The sequence below is a fragment of the Tetrapisispora phaffii genome, chromosome 9, assembly GCF_000236905.1.
Source record: "Tetrapisispora phaffii CBS 4417 chromosome 9, complete genome".
NCBI classification, from domain to species: domain Eukaryota; kingdom Fungi; phylum Ascomycota; class Saccharomycetes; order Saccharomycetales; family Saccharomycetaceae; genus Tetrapisispora; species Tetrapisispora phaffii.
The window spans coordinates 104,398-124,415 of record NC_016528.1 but is presented as its reverse complement, the minus strand read 5'-3'; the positions used below and the strand labels follow the sequence as shown (position 1 = coordinate 124,415).

Here is a 20,018-nt window from a genome sequence, read left to right as displayed (position 1 = left end):
TTTATTTATTCAAAACTGTCAGACTTTAGCACATATATTTCTTTCAACCATGTACAATTCGAAAACAGAATTCCAAACCTTACACATTTCAGCATCATCTTCTGAATGTTTGGAGTTCTTTTTATCTACGACACATTTGAAGTCATCGAATTTTTCATATTGCCATGGCTTACCTAATGGATAGTCTGAGAAATGGATATATTTATTCTTACTAATGTAATCAGAAATTTTAATATCATCTGGTTTAGTGGCAATATTCAATCCGTCAATTTTATCTGATTTGGTTTTCTCCTCTATTTTTGTATAGCCTAATATATCGTTTGCTATCATTGGATAATGATTTCTATTTTTAATCGATCCAGTCAATAAACCATATCTACTAAATGGTAATACCATTACTTCAGGGGTGAAATGCGACTTTAATTTACGGAATATCATAAACTGTTCAGAAATAATATATTTCAAGTTATACAAATAATCATTGATTAGATCCATATCATAACTGTCTTTTTTGTTAATCAATTCTGGTAAGAATTCTGTTATGATTCTGTTAAAATCGTCTTCTGATGGCTTAATTACCATTAAATTGCTTGCAAACTTTAATTTACTAGTTCTACGAGTTTTCACATAATCCAATAATGGCGATCTTGATGGAGTACCATGTATAATGTCATCAGCAATATCCTTGGAATCTAAAAATAAAGTATGAGGTAGTGATGGTAAATGGTTGTATATCATTTGCCCTTTGTCAATTCTTGCATCAATTTGTTTTAAGTAAAAATATAGATTAGTTGGTTCTCCATCATCATTTTCAACCTCATCTGCTGCTTTTTTGAGATCCTTTTCTGACAGAAACCAGTAAGTTAAAGGTGCTGCAAACTTAATGTAGTCAGGAATAAAAAACAATTCATCTAAGCTATCAGTCAAATATGCATCATTATCCATATAAATAATTCTATCATATTCAGTTTGATTAAACACTGCTAACTTAGTCAAACTGTTCTTCCATAAAGTGGAATCATTTTGTTTTAAGATTGTATCAACGCTCTTGATAATAATCTGAGGGTTTTCTTCATCAGTGTTTAATTTCTTAATATGTTCAATAAGAGCCACTGTGTTATATTCAATGCTGCTTTCAGAATTTGGATCTAACAACTCAGGAGATATTAGTAATAATAGTTTTGCTTGGGTACCATGTGTTATCAGGGATTGAAACATAATTAGTGTATTACATAAATATGACGGTTCAGTAACGTAATTGACGTATGCAAGTTTTTTCCAATCAATTTTATCCTTACTAGACTTGGCACGAGCTAATCTTGTATCATATAGGTGATCTATGGTCTCTGCAGGAATTTGTTTAATAGCTAATGGATAATAAGAACCTTGAATACCATTTTTCCTCTGTTTAAAATATTTTTTATAATATTTGATCTCCTTATGCAATTGGAAATGGACAACACTATTACAAAAGTACACAATGGCTAGGATAACCAATATTGCTATCGGTATTATCCTTAATTTTCTCTTTAAAATCATGGCAAAATTTAAAACAATCTTGTTAAGTTAGAATGGTTAAGCGCTTGGGATCCTTCTATTATCAGAATATTATGTTCGAATTCGCACTGCAGTGCTGGTATTTCCAATAACAACCTTATTTAAGTATAGTATGCACAGCTTATGGATCATAAAGAACTAAAAATTATCTTTCTTTTATTTATTTTGTATCATTTCTGAAATAAAATTTCGCGCCAACTAAAGAAATATGCAAATACGATATTAATGCATTACCGCCCATCGTATGAAACTTAAGATGGTCTAATTAGGTCTAAGAAGGTTCAGATTAACCATTTACAATGTAGGTATTCCATATAAATATGCTTTATCTATAAATGTCAATTACATAGAACTTATTGTATAAGTTGTACTTTTTAAAGTCTCAGTTTGAAAAGAGAACGCCTACAATTCAAGAATGTGTAGAATCATCTTCTCAATGCAATTTCGGAACGACACAATGGACATGTGTTATTATTGGAAGATCTAAACCACTTATACAAACACGATCCATGGAATTTGTTGTTACATGTTGGGCAGACTTTGGTTGGTAATTTTCTATCAACCGCATGTAAGGTAGAATAACAAATTGCACATTCCTCGAACCCTGAAAATTGTAAATTAACGTTTCTAGTGAACAGTTCCAAAGCACCAACCATAGAACCGTTCATATTTGTGATAGTACGTTGGGCCGACATGATCCATTGCTTCCACTTCTGGTCACTGACACCAACACAAGAAATACCATGAACTTGTATGTTTGTCAAAGGGTAATTTGATGGTAATTTAAGGGCAATTTCTAATTTCTGTTCATCAATTAAGTAACTTGCTTTAACTTCATTTGTAATTTTATTGACTCTAATTGTCAATACATCATCTTTTGCAGTTAAATGCGATATGTTATTTTCAACATTATTTAATTCATTCGAGATTAAAATTGGCGAGATGTGCTTAGAAACCATTTTATCAATATCACTTTGTTTTGATCTATCTTTAATATTCAAGAACCAAACGTTAGTATATGTTCCAACATGAACAAATAATTCATATAACAAATGAACTAGTAAAGTTTTACACTCACGCGTCAAAGCCCCCTCATAAGGAATAAACCCATCCTTTCCAATATTATAATAAACTACATCACTAGATTCAATGCTTTGGATAAACTCGTTATCATGGAAATCAAGTTGCTCAGAGATGAATGTGAAGAACTTTTCAATTAGATTTTTCTTTCTTAATTGATCTAAGAATAATTGGCGTAAATTATATGATGTATCCTTAAAGTAACAAAATACTAATACCCAGTTCCATAGATATGACACATAAGTTAACCTATTTTCATATTCTAAGTAATCTTCTGGCATCTTGTCGTTTAATAATTTAATTAAAGCATCCGGTATACCAAAATTAATTTCCATCTTATCTTTGATTAAGTTATTTCTAATTTCTAATTCTTCATCATCAGCATCAGCATCAGCATCAGCATCTTCATCTTCATCTTCATTTATAGCTTTCTGTTTTTCGAATTCGAATTCAATGATTGCATTTTTTTGCTTCTCTATAATTAATTTTCTCAGGATTGTAACGATACATCTAACTTGATTGATATTACCTGATGTTCCAGTGGTCGTATAAAATTCGAAGAACCTATCAAAACATTCCAATAATAACTTAACATCAAATTTTGAAACAGCTTTATTCAACATATAATAAAATCCTTTAGAGATTTGATTATTCTCTTCCTGTGGGAAATTTATAAAAAATAATTCAATAATAGAATCTGAAATTTCAAGCCCATATTCATTATTGGAAAAGTTGATATCAAGGTTGTCAATTTTCTGATATAATGACATACAGCTGAAACGTAACTCAAATAAAAATGAAGTATCATCAAGTTGACACATTGTTAATGAATCGGCGAGAAGTCTATATGCAACAGAAAAATTTACATCTTTGAAGGAGGGGACACAAATAAGGCGCTCAAATAGATTTAATAATATTAACCTAACTGAACTGAAGGATTGTTCATAAATAATTTCGGAATCCAGAAGCTTGTTAATGGATCCGAACGCCATATTTAATCTTTGAAGAGGTACAGGCACATACGACTCTTCAAAATCTGGGGAGTTTAACAAGTCACACAATAATATCAAGCTTCTATAGGATTTATTAAGTATATCAGTCTCATTAACACCTATTAATTCACTCAGAAGCATAGTTCTCAATTTGTTGAAAAGTTGGTTTGAGTGAAATTTCTCAAGAGCTTTTAAAATAATTGAACACTTAATATATTGCCTCGAGATATTATCTGTAGTCTTACTTCTTACCAATTTTGTAACCGAAGTTTCAATGATTGGGACGATAGTAGATAATGCAGAAGTGGATATTGTGTCAACAGTGTTCTCTAATATCCTGTATAAAATTTTTGATCTATAATATAAACTCAAGTCATTTTCGTTATCATTATCAGCGTAAAACATAGTTAATGGGGTATCATCGGTCGAAGTGTTATCATCCAATAGTAATTTGTTAATACATGATATAAAATCAATTGATGATAAATCACTATTATATATTGTATTGTTGAAAGCATAGAATTCATCATTAGGTAACGAAGTTATGCAATTATAATCTGTTGCAATTTCACTTACCAACGTAACCAAATATACTTGATAACTGTCTTTGAAGTCAGGTAACTTAGTCAATAACTTATCGACAAAGGAGATGTAGTTTATCAATTTAATTAATTTCTGTAAATCTAAACTATTGTCAGTAATATTTAACAAATGGGAGCTTATTCCAAGATTACTGATAGTAACAAGTTTAGAATCAATTGTCACCAAATAGTTATTAAGCAAACTTGAAATATCGGAGTTGAAGAAATATTCAGCTACAATATTATTAGCTTGTATTAAACTAACTGCATTCGAAATAACGTCAGAGGTTTTGGCATAAACATTCTCAATTGCAGCATTTTTTATTGACTGAGCTAATGAACATGCAATACAATTTTCAGATGCGCTATTTATAGAAAGATCAAAAATAGCATTCGATAAATCACTAGGAAGTTTCAAATATGTTTCCGATAAGAAAGTATTAGATTGTAATAAACCATCAATTACCGTTTTATCCAATTGATCTAGCAAAGCAATAAACTCAGGAATTTTATTTTTCCTTTTTGAATTTTCATATAACAAAACGATATTGTTTATAGTTATTAGATTGAACAACAAAGGAATTGAATCATCAAAATCATATAATGAAATGTAATCGCTAATAAGTGTACTTAAAATAAAGTCACTTTTTTCTGCTAGTTCTCTTAAAACTAATTTATTTAATCCATTTAAAGTTTGGTAAATCTTTATAGGATTGATATTGATCGAATTCGCAACAATAAAAAAGTCTTCAATTATCATAATTGGATCGATATTGTCTTCTTCAGCCTTTATGTAGTTACTTTCTGAAAATGCAATCACTATATTTGACAAGTAATCATAATTTGATTCATCAACTGATGCAGCAATTTCGTTGATAACTTTAAATATGTTTTTTGAAATATTTGGTATATCAGATCTTACAATAAAGTAAAATATATCAACCAGTGATTTTATATTGGCAGATGCACTGGATATTTTTGATATAATAATATCATGTATATAATCCAGAAGATCATTTAAAATGGATTGGTTATTTTCAGACACCATTAATAAGCACAATATGTTTTCTTCAAATATAGTATTAGTTTTTTCGTCGTTAGATTGATTTTTTTCGAGTAACTCTTTTAATTTATTTACTAATAAGCTTGGAGATAGCAAACAGGACAGATTCTTCTTCAAATCGTCCTGGTTCTTTAATTCTTTGTAAGTGCTTAATGTTTTGAACAAATCATTCTCTTTATATTTCTCAGCTCCTTTTAAATTTGCGGAATTTAGAAATTTGATATAATTTATCCAAAACTCATGATATAATTGTACACTGTATCTGCCACGAGCCCCCAGCACTACTAAACTTTTTAAACCTTTTTGCCATATAACTAACCATTCATTATCATTATTTAATAATGCATGCTTCGAAGTTTGTTCATAAAACATATACATATCAGTAAAATTACCAGGAAATGGGTTCTCTGATATGACAGTCAAGAAAGTGCAAAGTTTTTCTCTAGTGTTTTCTGCTTTATCATATGACCATATTTTACCCTCTTTATAGGTATCCAATAGTGTTAAGTCATTTAACAATGGACCTATTGAGGTTTGTAAATTTCTTATATTTCGTGAAGAGATTTGGGAGAGTGCCTTAAGTAATATTCTAACAATTAACTTTAAATTTGATGAGCTTTTGAATAAAATTTCAGATTTGTAAAGTTTTTGAAGAAAGATTAGTAATACTTCACATAACTTCAAGTTATTTGTTGACTTAAAACTTACCTTTTTCCATAAACTTTCTTCAGAGATAATATCACTAAATAATTCTTGTTCGATCTGATGTTTTTCATATTTTACTTCATTTAGCTCAACAAATGTATTAAGCAAATTCATAGCGCTTGTCAGCAACCTTGTATGTCTCAATTCAGATAAGTCTTTATCGATATATGATTTATCAGATAGTGAAGCAGCATCTTCTATGACAACAATATTCTTGATCAAAGTTAAAATTTGTTCTTGGAACATAGTCCATAATGCAACAATCTTTTTGGAATCATCATTGAAACATTTTTTCAACTCTTTGCTACAGGATTGACTTACACTAGAATCATTATCAGAGCAACCTAATAACACAAATGGTATTAAATCAGGTAAAAATTTAGAGATTTTCTTTTTCAATATAGTAATTAATCTAATCGATATTATATGAGATACCGTTCTTATGTTTTTTGATTCACTAACGGTCATTTTCGCATATACTTGTGACCAACATAAAGTAAATATATCATTTTCAAAGTATAGTCTGAGTTCTGTAGAGTTATCCTCTTCTACACTATTCAAATGACTGAGTAAATCGTTTAATGCTTTTTCTTTAGTTTTTTCATCTCTTTTCAATAGATATTTAAAAATTAATATCAATTCATTACATTCTAGAGACCTAATTAAGGATTGATCTGGAATACCATCAAAATAATTCAAAGATACAATAACGCCATTATGTCCTAATCCAACATCATTGGAATATTTTTGAAATGCATTAACACCACGACCAAATGACATTGCAAAATTTTAATTGATGTGATATCACAGCAACCTTATAGTTCAATGGAGTAGTACTTTAAAAATTGCAGTTCTCAAATATCAAAACTTCGTTAGTATTATACGGCTTGAAAGCTTAAATACTACACAGATTTATTATAGAACACCTTAGGAAATTTGATGGATTCCTTAAATAAATATTATAAATATATAAGTTAAGTAAAAGAAGAGTAAACTTAATTTTTCTTCAGATACTTTTCATTAATTCGTTTCTTAAAAGTTCCGGAGGTAAGAATTTTGATTGAACATTAAAAAAGAGGTATTATATTAAACGAATAGTTTATGGTTGGATGGCAACAACAATAAGCTGCTTCATAATTATCAATTTATGAATAAGAAAGGTATATATATTTACGAAAAACAGATAATTAATCATCATTACCTGTTTAATGGTGTTTTAAAAAAAATGGACAAGTCCGGAGTCGAACCGAAGACCTCTCCCATGCTAAGGGAGCGCGCTACCAACTACGCCACATGCCCGATTTTCTTAAGATCTTAAGATCAATACTGATAATAATAGATATATGATTACATGTTTATTTCGAATTCTAGACGTACAAATAAGCATTCTTGCTCATTTTTGTTGGAAATGACACAGGTCGTATAAGTGAATATACGATACCAGATATTAACTCTATACGAGACTATTGTTGTAAAACTGAAACAATGAGTCCTCACCAGAATGTAATAGCAGAATTTCTAATGCATAAATAGTACTATAGAACCATCAGTCTACCGTACGTGTTCAACTCGACGACGTCGTCTCGTTGGACAGAACGGTAGATTGAAATATTATGTATATATAAACCTCGGTAATCAATAACTAATAATTCATTGATCCAGGTCCAAGAGACCAGAGAGATTAATCTAATTATATAGTATATAATTTAACCACATTTTAATATATTAAAGCAATGAATTCATCTATTGAGCAATAATACTATTGAGCAACTATCGAACAACTTAACCGCCTAGTCGACATCAATACCATTGAACCTCTTGCTGGTTCCATGCTTGTCTTTCCACAAATATGACAATTAGTGATAACAATTAGTAATGTTGTATAGTGGTCTGACTTCTTGAGGATCTTATATCACAACAGAATAGTGTATTTATTTGTTAGAAAGCTAATTAATATGATGCTGTAACTTTTAACTACTTTGTTGATTGAGCCAAAAACGTTTTGAAATATATGCTTATAAAAGTTTCTGATACCGTAAGATTAACCTACACATGCTTATTATATAAATAGATGGATATGAGCATTGCTAACGTAATTTTATTCGTTTTCTTCAAATAAAATATACCTCACCAGTTTTCCTTTCTCTTTTCTCAACAAATCGATTCGTTGCAGCCTCACGTCAACATGGTATTTCCCTTTGTATACAATGAGCGTGTCATTGCACAAACGTAATTCCCCAAGAAACCATATACTCAATGCGTGATCATCTCCTTGAATTGGGTATTCGTATTTTAAGGAACCATACATATTATCCGGTGACACATATTCATAGAACTTGGAATACCCTATCCTTAAATCTTGTAACATTTCACCAATGCCTCTAGAGATATAAATTGGTCTGTGCGTAACTCTCCATTGAAAAATAAACGGAATATGATACCACGAATGAGTTGAAGATTTATTTGGACTGTATCGTCTTAGGATAATACCAGTAAGACAGGGATCCCTATCTTCGCACCATAAATCAAAGTCTGATATTTTTGGCGGATTGATGTTGTCTTCGCCATGAAGTGGGACACCATATTCTTCTTTAACCATGTTATGCCTTGACAAAGCTTCTATTACTCTTATTTTTGATAGCCGTTTAATATAATCTACATCTATTTTTTTCAAATCAGTTTGACTTGGTTTTCTTATTCTTGGTGCCGGATACAATGGAATGAATATATCATCTCCTCGATAAAATACCTTATACCCTATGGAATAGCCAATTATAGTAACAAATATCCCTAATATGATCGTGGAGATAACTTGTCTATTTTTTTTTCGATGTTGAGAAATAGCCTGTCCTATCGTCTCTGATTCATTATTAGCTATTGATTCATTTACTGGTCCTTGGTTTTTTCTTGTGAACCTAAAAGTTTCAAAGAGCCGTGGTTTTGTAAAGAAATGTTTTGTATCTGTTTCTTTATTCCTTGGAGTAAAAGGCGGTTTACTGAACATATACTTCGAGTCGTTCTTTTTACCATTATCGATTGAATATACTCTCTTTGCAATTACAACTTTCAAGTGCAGTTGAATATTCACATTCTTTCCCCATGAACTCCCTAGCTTAGCTGTTAAATGAGCTTTTCTAAATATTTGGCTCATTTCTATTATTATAATAGATATCTTGTGTTTTGTGTTGTTTTTTGTTTGAACGTAGCAAAACAGTTGCCTTTGTTCTCTATATTACCATCACCTTTTTAATCCTTCCCTTAACAACGATTACAAAAGATTTTTTTAATATATGGTTTCTTCCTGACAACTAATTGAAATAACTGCAATGAAAATAAGTAACACCAACCACCTACTGGTGACAATCATAAATACTTGTACTCTTTACTCGAGCTGTTGCACTACTCATTAGAGCCTAACATTTTGATTATTGTGAAACGCAATTACTTTTCGACGGGAGGAAGCACCTTTAAAGGACGTTAATACAGCAAAACAGTCACGTGATTTTAAACATCTGATACTTCCTGAACCAATGTGACAGCAATATCGTAAGGAACAGACAGACTTGAACCATCAAAAGGCTCAAGGTTAACCAAGAAAGTAGAGAGTCGGTGAATGATGCAGTTGACAGTGATTGTTGTAAGTGTTTTTTTTATTAGAATATAAAGACTAAAATTCAAATAGATATAGACATAGAGAGGTATGTATCTATATATAAAATCCAGTCATGCTCAACTGAACATGGTGAGGAGTCTTTTGAATATAAAATAAAAATAATTTGTATCGAGTATCATGAATGTGTGTGTACCTTGGATGATACTGGTTGCGTTATTGGTAGGATGGAAAGAATATGTAAAAATTAAAAAAAACAAACATCGCAGCAATTGTGAATAGAGGAAGACATTATCGAGTTCCTCCAGCTACAATTGCTTGCAATCGTTTTCAGTTATACTTCTACTAGCTTATTCGGCTCTCTTTGGTTTAATACCTAAGATAGCGTTAGGGATATATAGACATGGGGCAACGACTGCAACAGTAAATAAACCCCAGAATGGATACAAATAGAAAGCAGATCTAGGATGTCTCATCCATAGTGGTTTGGTAGATTTTTGGAATATTTTCTGTAATTCGATAATTCTTTGAGGACTGGCCATTGTTTATTTGTGCGAATTGGTTTATGTTTATAGTTTTGTATTTACTTTATCTGTATGCATCTACAACAAAAGAAGAGCTTGAAAGAACACCTCCACAACTCCTAAGAACACAACAAGCGACCCCTTCTTATATATCAATTGCGAGCCAACATCTACAATGCGGTCTCCAACTTAGAGTCAAACATTATTCACAGATCTTGCAACAACTGTGCTCTTCAAAGTTGATAGAAGTTGGCAACTTGTTAACTTACTGACCTGTTGTTGTTGGGAGCTGGAAATGAAATTTTTCACTATTCTATCGGCCCTAACGCTTTTAGGGAAAAGAGATGCTGATTAACCAATCACATGCATAAAAGGCGCACCCTAGCCGGGTAAGTTGTGGAGGGGGGGGTTCACAGGTGCGAATACACACAAAATGGCGGGAGATGCCATATTAAGTATGGTAGGGTTGTGCGACACTGAGAAGTAGGGTTTAATGCTCTTTAAAACTATTGTTAACTACATAGATCAAATAGATCACATACATATGCATGCATACACATTATTCGTCGTCACTGTCGAGTATCACTTGGAATCGTTTACGTCTGGGGGAAGATGTGTCTGTGGCATCGTCGTTGGGAGTGCGGTCCTCGTCCCGAAAGTCGTCTAGAATATCGTTGTCATCGGAGGTCACTTCACTTACCTCACCGTCGTCGTTGACTATAAATGAGGCTAAATCCGAATCGATTTCTTCTTCTCCATCAACACCAGGTTGGTGAGGTAGTTCTTCTTCTTTGTTTGGCCTGCCGTCTTCTTGTTCTACGTCGGATGAATGATGTATGGAACGTTTTTTGCGATATCCGGTTACTATCTCATCTTCATCATTTTCGTTATCGTCTTTATCGGAATCGTCTTCATCAGATGAAGCTTCTTCTGCCTCGTCATTGAATAAGTCTCGACCTCTTTTAGGCACAGGAAATCTACGGTTAAATTGTGAGGTCAAACTGTTCTCATTGTCCGCTGACTCTTCGGCACTGAATTCTTCTATAACCCTGTCGCTATCTCTTTGATAACGTTGTAAGTCATCCTCTAGAGCGTCTAATTCTCCGTCACTATACTCATCGCTATCAAAACCTTCACGGGTCCGGCGTGTTCCATCTTCTCGAGTACTTCTACTGTTGCCTCCGGTAACCCTGTTTCTTATTCTGACGTTACAATGCGGGCATACATTGCCATCCTCCTCTTCAAAATCTGGATCAAGTTCCCAGTGACAGTTACTACAACGTGCAATCCCGTCATCATCTTCATCCACCACTGCCAACGCACTATTAGAAAATACACTACCAAAAAGATTATTGTCATCTTTATCTGCTTTGTATTCTATTTCAGCAGCTTTTATAGCATCGAAAAAACTAGAATAATCTTTTTCACCAGAATCATCATCACCAGTCTCCTGTTTCATAACTTCAACAAGACAGTTCATTCCCTGCTGCAGAACAGAGTTTAAATTCGGTTCAGAACCAACACTTGATCTACATTGCGGGCATGATAACTCGGTAGTCTCATTACTTGTAAACCAGCTTTTCAAACATCCGTAACAATAATTATGACCACAAGCAGTCATCATCGGTACAAACATATAATCCTGGCATATTGAGCACATTAACGTGTCTATAAATTTTATTAGCAATTGATCCTTGCATTGATCGCTAGAACGATGGACAACAGCGTGAATGGTATTGCTCATCCTTGGTCGAATAGTTGAATAACGTCCTGTTTATATTTCTTCTCACGAATATGAAATCCTTTACTATTAACCTGCCTATTAACCGATATATATATATCCATTAAACATCTACTTTTAATATATCAACAATTTTTCAATCAAATTGTCGATGCCCTTTTTTATCTAAAATCACTTTAAATAATTTTCACGTTAAGTATTTTTAAGGTAATGGAACGCATGAGCCGCACAACTGACAATATATATACAGAAAGGTTACTTAAATGAGTCGATTAATATGAAATAGATTAATTAAATTGGGATGATTTCATTGAATATAATTGTTATTATTTTATGGTATGCTCTTTTGAATTTATGAATTTATAAGTCTATATACAGATTTTAATTCTCAAATTTTAGCTCACGTTAAAAAATAAGAGAATTAGAAATGATTATTTACAATTTTGAAATGGATGTTCTTGAATTTTTGTTTGCAATATAGTAAGTAACTGTTACTATTTGTTGTAATCATTATTTATTCTGCCTTTGTTACGGTATACTGTTGAATATTATTTGCCTTTTTTCTTTCAAGAGCCTTAAATTTCAAATCAATATCATGTTCTATCCATTTTTTTAAAAAAGATGTGGCTAAGGTTATATCATTTAAACCTTCAAATTTCTTATTAATATATCGATTTTTCAAAATTTCTACTTCATTATCTATTTTATCCATAATATTTTTGTCGTAATCTTCTATTTTGTCCATTCTCTTTATGAATATTTTGGTAAATGATTTCAATTGTCGTATGCAACCATTCGTTAAGTAATCAGCTTGTTCATTATTGTTCCAATTTTTTAGAAGAAAGAGAAAATTCTTATAATTATATTCTCTGGCGGTATATTTCAGAGATGCTAAATAAAAATAATACCAATTTTTGCTGTCATCCTTGTTTAGCAGTAAATAACTTGACTCTAACAAAGATGGCACAATCTTGAAAGAATTATTATTTATAGCTATATGGGCTAATTTCAAGTAATCAAAAATCGTTAAATTACCTTTATATTTGTTTACAATTTCTCTGACTTTAATTTCTTCTATCACTCCAAACCTTCCTCCCCCCCTATTATGATAGTATCCTAAAGCTTCACTTTCTTTTATGTTCTGCTTTAGCCACAGAATATCAAATTTTATTGGAAGCTGTTTGTATGCATCTCGTAAGTAATTATGCAGCAGATTAATAATTCTTGGGAGTTTCATATTCAGTGAATCTTGTAACATTAAGTAACAAAGTTCGAGCGATGGTCGCGTTCTACCTCTTATGATATCATTTAATGTCTCTTCTGTATGTTTTAAATCTAAAAGTTTTAATTGATTACAAAAAGTATCATATCGATAGTAGTCAATATCATTTAAATATGATATTTGATATTCGGTACCTCCAAGTGCTTGCTTCTTTGATATTCTACTTAAGTTCTTGTCTACATTCTTTAGCCAATAAAGTTCATTAAGCAATTTTCTATCCTTTGTGAATATTCTTAATTCATTGGTGATTTCCCGTACTAAAAAAGGGTATTTGTTTACCAAGCAATCTCTAAATTGTAAGAATAATTCTTGGTTAAGTTGAACTCTCTCATTATTATTTACATTTTGATGTTTATTCACCATAAGATGAGTGTAATAGTCAACCAAATTTTGTACCGATCCTGTCCTGACAAAATACTTTGCTCCTAATACGAGGAACTCGGTATCAAATGCAATGTCAAGATTCGTGTGAATCTTGGTTGTAAGATACTGTATTGTTTGAATATTTTTCTTTGTTATCAATATATCCAGTACAGATAAGTAAAAGCCTCTAAGGATTTCTCTGTCCTCCCCAATTAAATTAATAAAATTATCAATATTTGTATGTAGTTCCTCAATGTTTACGGGCTCACTTAAATGATCTTGATGCAATTTGTTATAAAATTCAATCAATTTAAATTCTGTAGAATCGATATACTTTTGTCTCTTAACAAAAGCATCCTTCAAGAATTCATCTAATAATTCTGATCTCGACGATTTCATATAAGTTTTATGCATTAATGATAAAACATTTCTATTAGGGTCAAATTTACTTTCAATTTTTATACTACATTTTTTCAGTAACCATAATTTATATGCATAATCCATTGCTTCATAATCCTTGTATTGAAATAAATCTAATAAATAAGAATAAAGGTCATCGACGAACATGGGGAAGGTTTCTGGGTTGTTCAAAACTTGAATGTAAAATTCTTTTGCGAGATCAAAATTATCATTTTTTATAAACGCTTGCAAGCCAATTCGAATTATCTTAGGATCTATAATTGGTAGTTTAATATATAATGAAAACAGCTCCTCGCATAATCGATAGTCACCCAGTTTACTTGCGGTCCTGAGAAAATGTACCAAAAGGCCATGGAATTCATTTGAGTCATCTCTCAAGTTTGGTAACAGCTTCAAATATGCTCTTGCTAGGACATAAATATGATACTCTTTGTTATATGTTTCTAGGCATTTTACTAGCAGTAACATTTGTGAAATTGAAAATATGCATTCGTTGCTTCTTATCATAACTAAAATATTTTTAATCGTCATGGGATCAGCTTCGATAAATTTCAGTTTCCATTTTTCTTTAAATACTACCTCTGAAATTAGTCTAGATTCATTGTTCTCTTGTATGGTGTTGTTATTCTTAGTAGTCGAATGATGCATATCGTATGACATTTGGAGTAAAGCATTAGGTACTTCATTAAACTTAGATAAGTTTTGAGTGCTTCTTTCAGGATTATGCGCACTACTATTGGTTTTGTTTTGTTCTTGATCGAGTTTAATTGATGTTATCTCAGTATTACAAAATGATCTATAATGTACTTCGCAAATGCTCTTTCTCGAGATCCCAAAATAAAATTCTGGTATTCGAGATGTCGGCAGTAGCAATTGTTTTACTTTTATCATTTATATATTCAATACGCATTAGTTTTATTGTATTTGTTTCTTCAATTAGCCATAAAATTTGACTTAACGATATATATAGTTCACAATCTCCAGAAATAAACAAGTTGAAGGGCCTATGGATGCAATGAACACGTTTTAAAACTGAGCGAACTGATAAGATAGTATATACAGGTTATGCAATTAATGTTCAGGTATTGTTTTATCAGTTTTTTTGATACTTTTTGAAGTAAATGCCTATAATGGGTCTTAATCTTTTCAGAGAGAAACTGTTTGCGATTTTGATGACCTTCTGAATATATAGATCCCAATTGTAAAAGTAAACTATTACTCTAATATTTGTAATAGAAAGCAATTGTTTCTTCTACAGCTGAAGATAACTGTATCTATTAGTATAAGTTTTTCAATTGAGAATATTTTATGACTAAAGTTGTAATATGTTAATTCCCTAATATAAAAATTGTTGTTCTTAAATTCTTAGTTTTATTATTTACGGTCTAGCGTCCTTGCCGGATAACCAAGAATTAACAAAATCTACAAAGAAAGAGTAAATGATAGTATTGTCAGGATTTAATAAATTGACTATGTCAATCTTTCTTAAGAAGTCATCATGGCAGTTAGAAATATAGTATTAAGTAATATAAACTATATAAATTTTAATATTTTACAAATCCTTCAATCGTAAATGCTATCGTACTCGTGAGTTATTGGATCCACTTCGTAATATATTCCAGCGAAAATGACAACTTCGAGATTTGGTAGTATTTGCACTAAGGTATCCATATACCCATCAAAAAAATGGGTCACTACTGTTGGAATCAATTGAAAGACTGTTTCATTATATTTACATTCATAACCTTCGAAATGTCGAATGTTGTCAAACCCATGTAGGTTCCAAAATTTAGCCATTGGAGCAGTCGTAGCTATTTCAAAATCTGAATCAATTTGGTCTGAAAATCTTGAGTTAAGTACTCTATTCACATATGCAAAAAAATTTGTCACTGATATATCAATGTATGATGCTTGTCGTTCCAAGTAGAGTAAATGTTTCATACAATAATTGTCAAGAATTGGTAGTACCTTCTGGCAATATTCACAAGTACAGCCATTCCATAGTAAATCACCAATTAAAATATCATAGCAACTTAGAGTTAGTAATATTGTGGGTGATGTAAGTTTTTTTAATGCCCTTAGGTTAAGCAAGATTTCTTTATACAGATCTCTCCTACGAAAGTAGTTTCCATCCACACTATTTTTTTGGTCCCCATCTAGCGGTGGATTATGTCTAATGTTTAATTCTTTTAAATTCGTTGATACGTGAGGAATGCTTAACAGGAACCTTCCAAGAAGAATATCCCATTTTTCCTCCGTAACGTGGTCTCCCTTGGTGATCAGAGTATTTTCTGTCACTGATAATTTTTGTAAGTTTAACAATTTGTTAGATAAATCTTTATAGAACTTAGATAAACAGTCACAACCATCATTTTCGCAACCTATCGATATATCTAATGACTTGATAAGAGATAAATCGAACACTTTGTCCAGATATTCGATGGTTAATGGTTGTATGATTGACTCATATCCTGTTTTTGAATGCATATGACTGAATTTTATTTTTTTGATCCCAACTTTCTTAAATGATATATTTAAATCTGAAAAGATCTGGAAAAATCTAAGGGAACCATTCTCCTTATTATTTATTAGCAACTCTTGTAAGTTGGAAAAATTGTCACATAAGTTCTCATTCATATATGCAATTGTTTCAGGGGCAATTTTTTCAATATTTCCATCAATGGTTATAGACTTTAATCTCTTCGATGTTTTCAACTGAGTTATATCATTGATGTCAAGTAATTTGACCTCCTTTAAAGTAGTTAAATTCAGTGATTTCAAATATACCTTATGAAATATGACAGGATCCAAAATTTTCAAACTCTCAACATTTCCATATTTTATGATCTCCGTTATCAGTTTCTGTACTAGATATATACTGGTTTCTTTATCATTAAATGAATGTTTTGCAATCAAAAGAGTTTTAACGTATTTCAAATTTTCTACATACTCATCATCCAATAACCTTTGAATCTTGTCATACAAAAAGATGTCATTTTGATCTTTAGTTTTAATCACCGAATTGAAACCTGAAACATAAGTTTTATCGCAATCAATAGCCCATCTGGAGCTTCTGATAATCGGGTCCTCTAAAACAATAATATTCTTATAAAGTTGTGGTTTCACTACTTTCTCATTTATCTCCTTTGAAACGGTAGACAGTGTTAGCAAATCATGCTGATTCAAATGGCTTACTACAAATCTCAATGCATCAATTAATACATTGTCCACCATGATTATATGTACCTTCTATCCTTTTAAGAGTCAAATACAAGACATATGCAGTCCAAAAAAAAAAGAATTCAAGTATTTTTCACACCCTTAACCATACAAGGTACAATCAAACAACTCATAAGAGTTCAGTTTCTAATAGACGTTTTTCATTTACTGACTTTTCTTTATATATTAACTTTATATGTTGTAAAAGGAGGAACTAGTTAAACTACATTGTTGATAACCAAGGCCCCTAATCAAAACTGTTACAATGAGAAGCCGATGACATAAAAAATCCACCAAAATTACCTTTACGTTTTAACGGGTGGTGAACGTAATGTCTTGAAACACTTCCCAACAATCCTGTTGAGTTATTTCATGATTAGTTGAGTCAACGTTTCCACAGGTGTTTCAACAAAATAGTTGTAGTAGTTACTATTGTTCGAGAAGGAAATACCATTCTGTTCCAACTCATCGATTTTTTGAAACTTTTTGTTCAGAATTTCACTTCCTGGGGAGGGCTGAAAAGGGCGCAGAGATGGTTGAAAAACTTCATTTTATGGCAGGGCAAAAACAGAATAAACAGAAAAAACAAAGCGACCCCACTGAGGATTGAACTCAGGATCTTGCGATTAACAGTCGCACGCCTTAACCAGCTTGGCCATGGAGTCTGCTAAATATTGCAAATCTTGCAATGTGGGTATTGTAATACACGGATATAATACAGACTATTATATTATAACAGCGGGGAAGCGTTGCTTCTGTGGAGTGCTCAATAGATGAATTTGCGGAGAAACAAGCTTATGTTGGTTAGTTCCAACATCTAAGTTAGTGTCATTAGCCACTTCAGTTGCTCTAGTATAGTCCATCTTCTTTATAGTTAAATAATCGATTGGTCCTTTATTAGTGTATTTAAACTATTCTATATAGAGTTAGAAGCCCTCCTTATATATGAGTTGAACTGACAGTTGAATGAACACGTACACATGTTCATTCATCCTCCTAAGATCTTTAGTGCTGTATTGTACATCTGTGTTTATCGCGTAGCCATTTACATTGTAGTGAGAAATTTTCACCTACCACTTGGAAGATTGTTCTAGACCTTCTTTCCATTAGTAAGTGATCTGTTAGTTCTGGACTCAAAGTGTCATAAACTCTTAGTTCTGTCACATACACTACAATAATTCTGACACACCCCCGTAAGACATATTACAATAATCTTTTTAACTGATTGTCGATATAGAACTTGATGGACTATGAAATTCTCCTGGGTCAGTTATCGTAAGAATATCTTTGGGAGTCAGTTTGTTTTGCATCGAAGATCTTAGTTTCTTAAAGTCTTCACAACTAACCGGTTTGGTTAAAACATCAGCAATGTTATCAGTGCCAGCAATTTTATATATTAGTAAGTCATCTGCTCGTATCCGTTCTTCGAGTTTAGCTAGTTTCAAATCCAGGAATCTATCTCTTCTGTTGGAGTTATAATTGTTCTTTAGATATTGAATACTAGGTTTGCTGTCTGTAATGGAAATGACAGTTGGATCCTTTTGTAGGTTCATTTCTTCTAAAATCTTTTTTAGATAATATGCCTCTTTAGATCCTTCATAGATAGCGTCCAGTTCAGCTTCAGTAGATGAGTTTCTGACAGCTGAGGAGGCTCTTGAAATGACTTTGTAGAGGTTCTCTCCATACCATAACATTATGCCCATTCTGGACTTCATGTCATGTTCCGTACCCAGTGAGGCATCAGATAGCAGAGTTATGGCCGGGTTATCAGTGGTTTCTCTTGTGAACACAATTTTTTCTGACTTAGTTTGGAAAATATAGTTCATAAGTTTATCAGCCATGTAAAAAACGTTGTCTGCTGGAAAGTTCACACTCCTGGCCAGTTTATTGGCAGCGAACTCTATATCATATCTACATCTAGATCTAATATAGTTAATCACGCCATTTATCTTCTGCAGTTCATTGATCTTTTTAGATCTTGTTTTAGTGTCCATAGAATCAATGTTTTTGATGTTGTGTTCATAGGATGAAACATGTGGAATAGAAGTAGTTTTAATATGACTAATTTTATCAAGCCAATCATTTTCAATACTTTCAATGTAAGATTGCAATGATAGGCTGATTTTACCTTCATCAATATTATAATCAAGGTCCATTCCTAGTACATCTGTACGTAGAATGCCTTGATTCATTTTTCCAATAATTTTAAGCTCAAATCTGTTTCTTAAGGTGGAAACAAACTCGTCTAGAAGTTCCTGACTTTTAGCAGCTATGACACAGTCATCTACATATACAGCTATCATGATGCTATAATCGTGATTTCTGAATATACCTTGGCGTATGTCTGGAGTCATCCAGATCAATACTGTTCAGGAATTTTTTTAGTATGCTCATTCCATTCCTTAGGACTTTGTTTTAAACCGTAAAGTGCCTTTTTTAACGGTGTCACAAATCTTCTATCGTGTGGAAGTGGAACATATATCTCCTCCCGTAAATCAGCATACAAAAATGCATGATTTATATCTAAAGTCTGTATCCACATCTTACGGTTATTGGCTATCATCAGGAACAATTTCAAAGTATCAATTTGAAGAAGATCTGTATGATAGTTACTGTAGGTGGCTTCCGTTTGTTTGTCCCCTCGGCAAACAATACGAGCTTTATGAGTCCCATCACGCTTCACCGTAAATATAGTCTGAAGAGGTATAATTCGGTTAGCTGGGACTTGATTTCTAGGAATGGAGATTGATGTGTCAAAAACTTGCATCTTCAAAAGATTTTGTAGTTCTTTCTCAAATGCTTACCGAAAAGTAGTTTTCGTTCTCGAACGTCTGTACTATTGGTGATAGCAGTACTTAAAATATAAAGTTCTTAATTTTAT

General features: G+C 32.0%; 8 protein-coding genes and 2 non-coding genes across 10 annotated transcripts; all 10 read right to left on the bottom strand.

Moving 5' to 3' along the window:
• Positions 1 to 18: 18 nt before the first annotated feature.
• TPHA0I00600 (uncharacterized protein) lies at positions 19 to 1,539 on the bottom strand (the record flags this gene model as incomplete). Its single annotated transcript, XM_003686952.1, has 1 exon — positions 19 to 1,539. The coding sequence occupies one exon, from the start codon at positions 1,537 to 1,539 to the stop codon at positions 19 to 21; it is 1,521 nt and encodes a 506-aa protein (XP_003687000.1).
• Positions 1,540 to 1,982: 443 nt separating this feature from the next.
• Positions 1,983 to 6,758, bottom strand: RKR1 (ubiquitin-protein ligase RKR1; the record flags this gene model as incomplete). Its single annotated transcript, XM_003686951.1, has 1 exon — positions 1,983 to 6,758. The coding sequence occupies one exon, from the start codon at positions 6,756 to 6,758 to the stop codon at positions 1,983 to 1,985; it is 4,776 nt and encodes a 1,591-aa protein (XP_003686999.1).
• A 446-nt stretch (positions 6,759 to 7,204) lies between these two features.
• Positions 7,205 to 7,277, bottom strand: TPHA0Itrna1A. The gene has a single exon. It is a non-coding gene; the product is annotated as a tRNA-Ala (tRNA).
• A 799-nt stretch (positions 7,278 to 8,076) lies between these two features.
• AIM39 (Aim39p) lies at positions 8,077 to 9,129 on the bottom strand (the record flags this gene model as incomplete). Its single annotated transcript, XM_003686950.1, has 1 exon — positions 8,077 to 9,129. One exon carries the CDS (start codon positions 9,127 to 9,129, stop codon positions 8,077 to 8,079), a length of 1,053 nt encoding a protein of 350 aa, XP_003686998.1.
• Positions 9,130 to 9,938: 809 nt separating this feature from the next.
• Positions 9,939 to 10,130, bottom strand: COX7 (cytochrome c oxidase subunit VII; the record flags this gene model as incomplete). The annotated part of the gene is made up of 1 exon (XM_003686949.1): positions 9,939 to 10,130. One exon carries the CDS (start codon positions 10,128 to 10,130, stop codon positions 9,939 to 9,941), a length of 192 nt encoding a protein of 63 aa, XP_003686997.1.
• Positions 10,131 to 10,671: 541 nt separating this feature from the next.
• Positions 10,672 to 11,856, bottom strand: PSH1 (ubiquitin-protein ligase PSH1; the record flags this gene model as incomplete). The annotated part of the gene is made up of 1 exon (XM_003686948.1): positions 10,672 to 11,856. The coding sequence occupies one exon, from the start codon at positions 11,854 to 11,856 to the stop codon at positions 10,672 to 10,674; it is 1,185 nt and encodes a 394-aa protein (XP_003686996.1).
• Positions 11,857 to 12,367: 511 nt separating this feature from the next.
• Positions 12,368 to 14,809, bottom strand: PET111 (Pet111p; the record flags this gene model as incomplete). Its single annotated transcript, XM_003686947.1, has 1 exon — positions 12,368 to 14,809. One exon carries the CDS (start codon positions 14,807 to 14,809, stop codon positions 12,368 to 12,370), a length of 2,442 nt encoding a protein of 813 aa, XP_003686995.1.
• A 672-nt stretch (positions 14,810 to 15,481) lies between these two features.
• Positions 15,482 to 17,152, bottom strand: ROY1 (Roy1p; the record flags this gene model as incomplete). Its single annotated transcript, XM_003686946.1, has 1 exon — positions 15,482 to 17,152. One exon carries the CDS (start codon positions 17,150 to 17,152, stop codon positions 15,482 to 15,484), a length of 1,671 nt encoding a protein of 556 aa, XP_003686994.1.
• A 576-nt stretch (positions 17,153 to 17,728) lies between these two features.
• On the bottom strand, positions 17,729 to 17,802 carry TPHA0Itrna1N. Its single transcript has one exon. It is a non-coding gene; the product is annotated as a tRNA-Asn (tRNA).
• A 552-nt stretch (positions 17,803 to 18,354) lies between these two features.
• On the bottom strand, positions 18,355 to 19,491 carry TPHA0I00530 (Ty1/Copia family ribonuclease HI; the record flags this gene model as incomplete). Its single annotated transcript, XM_003686945.1, has 1 exon — positions 18,355 to 19,491. One exon carries the CDS (start codon positions 19,489 to 19,491, stop codon positions 18,355 to 18,357), a length of 1,137 nt encoding a protein of 378 aa, XP_003686993.1.
• Positions 19,492 to 20,018: the final 527 nt, after the last annotated feature.